General features: G+C 35.7%; 1 protein-coding gene across 8 annotated transcripts in view; it reads left to right on the forward strand.

Annotated features, from left to right (window-relative positions):
• The window catches only part of Adck5 (aarF domain containing kinase 5), a 22,251-nt gene that overhangs the window by 12,429 nt on the left and 2,322 nt on the right, over positions 1–7,500 (forward strand). For 2 of the 8 annotated variants that reach the window (XM_043029944.2, XM_086545853.1), the window contains exon 10: positions 2,518–2,752. In XM_043029944.2, coding sequence (XP_042885878.1) covers positions 2,518–2,752 — 235 coding nt within the window. Of the gene's footprint in view, positions 1–2,517; positions 2,753–4,031; positions 4,276–5,561; positions 5,743–7,500 lie in introns of all 8 variants that reach the window. The other 6 variants (XM_043029937.2, XM_086545852.1, XM_043029954.2 and 3 more) reach the window with 4 other exon arrangements.

The raw sequence follows: 7,500 nt of genomic DNA on the forward strand, positions 1-7,500 counted from the left end.
AAATGTAATGATAGTGTCAGCAATTGAATTAGCAATGGTAAAAATACTTTTATTAGAATTGATAGTTGTGATGATGAGGATAATGATCATAAAGATCCATTGGTGGTATACTGAAAAAATGCAGAATTTAGAGTCAGTATGGATAAATAAATGAAGCAAGGAGTAAGTAGGTATGACCAGCAGTGCATAAAATATTGAATGCAGTTGACAGAGCTCTTATCAAAGCAGGGGATAGAGAGTGTTAAGTTGGTGTGAATGAGGATTTGCAATTCAGCAAAGCAATATATATAACTGTGAATGCTAGATTCTTAAAGATTTGATAAACGAAAGACTCTCTCTCTCTCTCTCTCTCTCTCTCTCTCTCTCTCTCTCTCTCTCTCTCTCTCTCTCTCTCTCTCTCTCTCTCTCTCTCTCTCTCTCTCTCTCTCTCTCTCTCTCTCTCTGTTTTGATCTCTCTTGATCTCTTTTTTATGTGTGTGTCTGTGTGTGTGTTTGTTTGTGTGTTTGTATGCGTTTGAGAGAGAGAAAGAGAGAGAGAGAACAAAGGAGTGAGTGAGTGCGAGTGTGAGTGTAAGTAGAGTATGAGTATAAATGTAAGTGAGAGTGTAAGTGTGATGCATGTGTGTGTGTGTGTGTGTGTGTGTGTGTGTGTGTGTGTGTGTGTGTGTGTGTGTGTGTGTGTGTGTGTGTGTGTGTGTGTGTGTGTGTGTGTGTATTTGTTTGTCTGTTTGTTGTTTGTTGTGTGTGTGTGTGTGTGTGTGTGTGTGTGTGTGTGTGTGTGTGTGTGTGTGTGTGTGTGTGTGTGTGTGTTTGTGTTTGTTGTGTGTTTGTGTGTGTAAGTATGTGTGTGTGTAAGCATGTTTGTTAAGTGTATAGCAGGGAAGGAATGCATGTGTACATGTGTGTGGGCAAGTTTGCAGAGGTGGGTGTGTGTGTTTAGGTATATAGGCTTTTTTACCTAAGAAAATCATATTAATCTAATCTTATCTTCCATAAATTTAGGAAAAAGCTTTCAAGGTTAGTCTGGATTCACATTGCCAAATTTATTCTTACTGTTCGCTGTTGTGTACCATAGTTTTAGCTCTTGACTATATTCATACCCTTATCTTATATATATAGCTCTGTGTTTATCTTTTAGCTTTGAAGAGCTTGTAAGTTTAAATTCTTTTAGGTTGAGATCCTTAGTATGTGTATGCATACAAATATTTTTCATATATGTTGTGTAGTAGCCTCTGTTAATATTTATACACTATTTTAATCTTTCTTTTTATTCATCCACTCCCTCTACCTCCTCTCCATCCTCCAGTCCCTCCACTTCTTTTGCCTCCTCTATTTCCTCCTCATCCTCTTCACTCCCTCCACCTTTTTCTTTCTTATCTACTCCCTTCACCCCTTTCCCCTCTTCTACTCCCTCCACCTCCTTTATCCTCCTCCACTCCCTCCACCTTCTCATCTACTCCCTCCACCTTCTCTTTCTTATCCACTCCCTCCACTTCTTACTCCATCACCACTTCCCCCATCTCCTCAACCTTCTTATCCTGTTCCTCTACCTCTTACACTTTTTTTCTCATCCGCAACTCTATTGGTATTTTTATTGTTATTCGTAAGAATTGGAAAAATCTGATGCGGCAGTTATGCAATTGCTAATATAAGAGAGATGCAACAAGAGTTTATACGTTACACTAGGGTAAAAGGGTCCAATCTGTTGCTATTCACTTTGCCATTTTCAAAGTGTAAAAGGGAACTCTATTGTTAGCCATTATGTACTAATGGCATGCCAGGTAGAGTTCCTCACTTGCATGAATTAGATATTCGATCTCGGCATTATCAAAAATTTCTTCTATTTCTTGTTGCTTTCTTCAGTATGTGACATTGCTTTCAAGTAAACTAGTAGAAACCCCTTATTAATCTTATTCAAAATCAGAGGATGGTAGATAAGGGAGACCACCTAAAATGCAGTTGTAAAGTTGACAATTATGAATTTCTCACTTCCCTCTAAGCAGAATTGTCCATTGAAATGTATTGTATATTACTTGCATGAGAAGAACTTGCTTTTACTTTTTCATTCCATGTTGATGTAACTTGTTTGTTGTAATGGCATGGAATTGGTCCTGTCATTCAAAGTATCACTCCTTATAAACCCTTTTAGTATGGACACAAGAATTACAAAAATATTTGGTATTGATGGTAATGTTGGCTTTAGTATTTGTGGATATGCTTGTCATTTTTCTGTTAAATAGGATATAATTTTATGATAGATCTCACAGTATACAATTAATCAAATAATGAATAAAGAATCAGATTTATATTTCCCTCTAAAATTTAAAACTTTTAAGGTAATCCCTGTGCATCAGTTCTTATCTGAAGACTTCATGATAAAGATATTTCTCCTCTTCAACCTATACCTCCAGTTTGAAAAGTTTTGTCAAGGATAAAAGAAAGGGGATCAAAAGATGAAAAAAGTATTTGTAATAAGAGCCATTGGAGTTATTAAGGTAAAGGTCTACTGCACAACAGATGGCTACCGCTTCTTCTGTATGATGGTTGCTCAGCGGTACGTAGCACCTTCGGGGTCGGACAAGTTTGAAAATGAATTTTTTGGCCAAAAAGGACCAAAAAAATTCACTCGAGAGGACTGGAAGAAAATGTCCAAAGAGGACAGGGAATTAATGCGTAAAAGAATGGAAGATGCAAGAGAGAAGATGAGGAATTCTTTTGTAAATCTCCCAACGGAACTCATCCTTGTCATGAGGTAGATAAAGTGGTTTTCATATATATTTACCTTATACATTAACAGTTAGTCTTTACCTACTCCAGAATATTTGGTGGTGCCTATAAGTTTAATTGCATGATGGCAGTGTAATGACTGTAAACTCCTTCTAGAAGTAGAATCATCTGTACTTGTTATCTATATGTCATTTAATGTTCTTTTCTTTTGAGTAGTTATTGTTTGTTCTCTGTTGTAATGAACTGTTTAGCTCTTCAACTGTACTCTGTGCTGATGAGTCATGTTTGGTAACACAAGGATAATTAGAAAACTACAAAATTGGATAATTGGAAAACTACAAAATTGTGGGAGATGCAACCTTTGGGCACTTTTTGGTGGATTGGCCAATTGCAAAATATGATTGTTTTCTGTATATTATGATTTTGGGAAATTTGAATGTTAGTTTTGATTAATTTGATGGTTTCAAAAGTTACTTTGGCAAATTCATCAGCATTTTTATAATGAAGTCTCTGTTACAGGTAGTCCTCATTTTACACTACTTTTTCTAAACATCAGAAAATGAACTGAGTAATCCCCAAAATATTACCTCTGATCCATGCCAGTTTGATCTTGCATTATCAAAGAAAGCTTTGGAGAATGTAGTTTTAGTGCTTAATTATATTGCAATTTAAAATTTGTTGTTTGCTTATCTACAGTCTAATACTCAAGACTCCTCCTTCTCCTGTCCTTATTGAGTGATTGGTAATTTTCCCTGTTGATGATTTTTTTTTTTGTGTGTGTGTGTTGATTATTCTTTTATGACCCTGTTAAGCCTTATGCTCTATTTCTTCTAGTGGTTTAGTAATACTCCTTTTCATTTGAAATGTATCTCTTATACATGCTAGCTAACCGAGCCTTTTGTTAGTTGTATTTTAGGTTCCAGATCACCAGATGCTGTATGTCATGCTCGGTTATGGTAAACAAATGCAGTATCAAGTTTTACATTTTCAGACATGCTCACAACATAGAAAAGTCTTTTCTTTTGCACTTGTTATATTTTGATATGATCAGAACAGAAATCTGTACATCATGTTAGTTAGTCACCACTCGCCCCCATACACATACTTCCTTTTCCATGGTGCTCAAAAAAAAAGTGAACAGAACATTGCAAAATGAGGACTATTTGTACTTCTTTCTCTGGGATGATTGGGTCTTTCTTGACAAGCTCTTTTTCCTCCTTGAAGGTCTGCACATTCCTTCCCTTTATTATTTTTACTTTCAGTTGTTAGTGATACAACATCAGTAACGTTTGATCTGTTTTCAGCCTTAGATTACCGGCTATTTTGCATTGCTCTAGCACAGCGCTATGTACCTCCTCCAAAGGGGCTTATCAGTGATGTGTTTGACTTGTTCTTTGATGAGAAAGGACCAAAATTTATTTCTCATGCTGACTTCAATAAACTCCCTGAGGAAGAGAAGAAAAAAATGAGAAGAGAGATTATGGATATACACGATCGGATGTTAGAGGTTTTCAAGTCGATCCCAAGTGATTTGATGCTCATTTTTAGGTAGGGTATATGGAACAATTAATGTTTTTTTACACAATTGTCTACATAATGATAGCCATGCGCTTCATATTCTTTAAATGGAACGTTAGTCAAAAGGAAGTTCAAAACCAGGTTTAAATTCTTTCTTCACAGAAGGCACTCTATACTATTAAGGAATAGGTAGGAGAATATCAAGTATGAACAGTTATTTTTCTGGTCAAATATACAAGAAAGAGAGGGAGAAGGAGAGGGAGAAGGAGAGGGAGAGGGCGAAGGAGAAGGAGAGGGAGAGAGAGACAAAGAGAGAGCGAAAGCAAGAGCAAGCTAGCGCGAGAGAGAGAGAGGGAGGGAGAAGGAGAGGGAGAAAGAGAGAGCGAAAGAGAGGGAGAAGGAGAGAGCGAGAGAGCAAGAGTGCATGCATGTGTGTGTGTGTTTGTTTGTTTGTTTGTTTGTATTTGTTGCACAGGGCACTAGTTTATTCCCTTTTTCTGCAGTTATAGCAACAAATTACTTGATTCCTAGTCTCATAGTTGGTGTAGGATTGGTAACTCAATCCTTCCAAGATATATATGAGTCAGAATATGATATATGAGCAAAGTGATGCTAATTAGCATTTAGTATGATGTGTTAGTTACACAACTGAAGGATTAACTAGCTTGTATTTTGAACAAAAAATTTTAAAAAATGGCTGTAGCAGAAGGGTTAATGCCTAAGTCCTGTATACCTATATTCCCCTACAAGACTTTAAAAAGAAGTGTCCTCGCATGTTCTCAATAAAACTATTTCTTCATTTATTACTGACTCTGGCCTCTGACATAGAGAGGGAGTAGGAGAAGGAGAGTAACTTAGTGAGGGTGAGAAAGGGAGAGAGAGTTGGCATGTTCTTAGGATATGTTGACTGTTAGCTAGTTTGTCCTGTATTTTCTATCCTGTTCCCACAACTCACACAATTAGTAAAAGTCATTTACATATATGATAGATGTTAGAACTAACCAATACCTACTTGTTAGATTTGATATAGGGTATTTTAGTAATATATGTATATATTTTGCATATGTGTATTCTCTCCTGTGTGTGTCTGTGAGTTCTTGTGTATATATCTGTGTGTGTGCATGCGTGCGTGCGTGCGTGCGTGCGTGCGTGCGTGCGTGCATATGTGTGTGTGTATGTGTAGGGTAGTATATGGTGGGTAGTTGTGTGTTTTGTATGTTGTTTGTGAGTATGTGCATGCATGCTGTATGTGTGATAGTAAACAGAACATTCACAGGTGAAACTGCTACATACATAGATGGTTTACCAATTTCCAGACTATATGCTTTATGCTGAAATGCTTATGCAGCGCCCTGTTGAAAGTGGAGGCTTCAGTGCATTGAAAAATATCTTAAGTTCAGATGAGCTAGAGTATATGCAGAAGATGGCAGCCAACAGATTTGATCAGATTAATGAAATCCTGCAGGAATTGCCAAGAGCTATGTTACTTGTAATACGGTAAGGTTATTTGAGAGAAACTGAATGTGATATGTAAACAAATTATGCTTCCATAGGCCTAATTTAACCTCTGCATTATGGTCATGTGTTTTTGCAAGGGCAAGTGAACAGTGTCATTGGCTACATCTGATCTTATGCTCAAGGCATTTGCAAATATCAGCTGTTTATATCATTTTTCTTTGTGGGTTATGCTTTGCACAACTACTAGTTGTGTATTTAGCCAAAAACTGTATTTCAACTACAGGTAATAACCACCTGTGCTTAAAGAATGAATTTAATCTGTGCTTCACGTTCATTGCTGTGGAATTTATAGTCTACAGTTCTAGATTTTTTTTATTAAGAATTTATAAAAGATCTTATCATTAAATAGATCATTTGAATACCCTCAATTCTATAGATAATTTTTAGTTTAGATAACTGTTCCAGTGTTATCATTAACCTGTTAACGACGGGTGACAAGATATCAAGTCTAGTAGTTTTTCGGTTAGACGCCGGGGACAAGATATTTAGTCAAGGCCAGCACGCTGGGTGATCGTGCGTACAGCACTTGGCCACGGCCGAGAATCCAAAAGCGTTAGGCTTATGCTTAATAATATCTTGGCTTTTTGACCATTTAGAGCCAAAATAGCCCCGTCGTTAACGGGTTAAGGGGATAGTATACAGATTGGTTTTGTGGTTTTAGCATATGATGTCTTAGATAACTTGCAAATTTTATTGATGAGGGGATATTATACAGATGGGTCTTGTTATTTCAGTATGAAGTAACAGACTTACTTCTCAGAAGAGAGTAATTATATATATTAGATGAAATGTAGACAATTAATTGCATGTATGGTGCATTGAGATTGTAATTTTAGTTGAAATTTTGATATTAAGGTAGATAAGACAACATTTAACCTTTAATGCTAGGAATGGGAGCCTTCCTTGCTCATTTTATCTTGTATGGAGAAGAATTTGAACCTGGAAATTGTTTACAGTTCTTTATGAAATGTATTAAAAACACATTATCAGTCATAATGTATATGAGAGTAGACCAAAGAAAATTGTATATGGATTAAGTGACTGGCCAGTCTTGGGTCAAAGAAAGACTGTTTTTCAGCTTTGTAGAACTTAGAATATTTTAGTGTAGACAGTACTTCTCTCTGAAAGACTAATGTTCCTTCTTCATTGTGTAGACAATATTCTGGTTTGCCATTGCACTTTCAATAAGTTTATATTTATGCTATAGATATTAATGATATTAATGATTTTATTAACATACTTGTGTGCATTTCATATTTATCTTAACATGGCTTACTTTTTGTGTAATTCACCAAATATTTGTGTGGGATGAGTTTTAGCTTCTAAATACTCATTGAGGAATCTTTTGTTCATGTTGACTAATAGTTAATCCTTTTTATGATTTTGTATTTTTTCTTTATTTGTTTGTGGTTAATTTGTGCTTCTTGATATTAGATTATACATGTATGGGTACTTTTGCATGATCCTTCTCTCTTGCATGAATTATAACTAAAGAGTTATTCACTTTAGAATTATTATGTTTTATTAATCTTCCAATTATTTGATTGTTTTCAGTTACAGTAAAATTTTCTGAAATCCCTTATATGACAGTGCCTAAAATTGTTGGGTTTTCCTTTGCTACAGTATTGTAATATGTTGTAAATTCTCTGTATTATCTTGCCCATCTTTCTCCTTTTCCAAAATAGGCACATTGTTGTTCTTAGTCTTGGATGTTTTTCTGTACCAAAAACTGTAAAT

This window comes from Penaeus japonicus, unplaced genomic scaffold (genome assembly GCF_977035675.1).
Source record: "Penaeus japonicus unplaced genomic scaffold, GWHDUDI00000001_assembly GWHDUDI00000017, whole genome shotgun sequence".
NCBI lineage: Eukaryota > Metazoa > Arthropoda > Malacostraca > Decapoda > Penaeidae > Penaeus > Penaeus japonicus.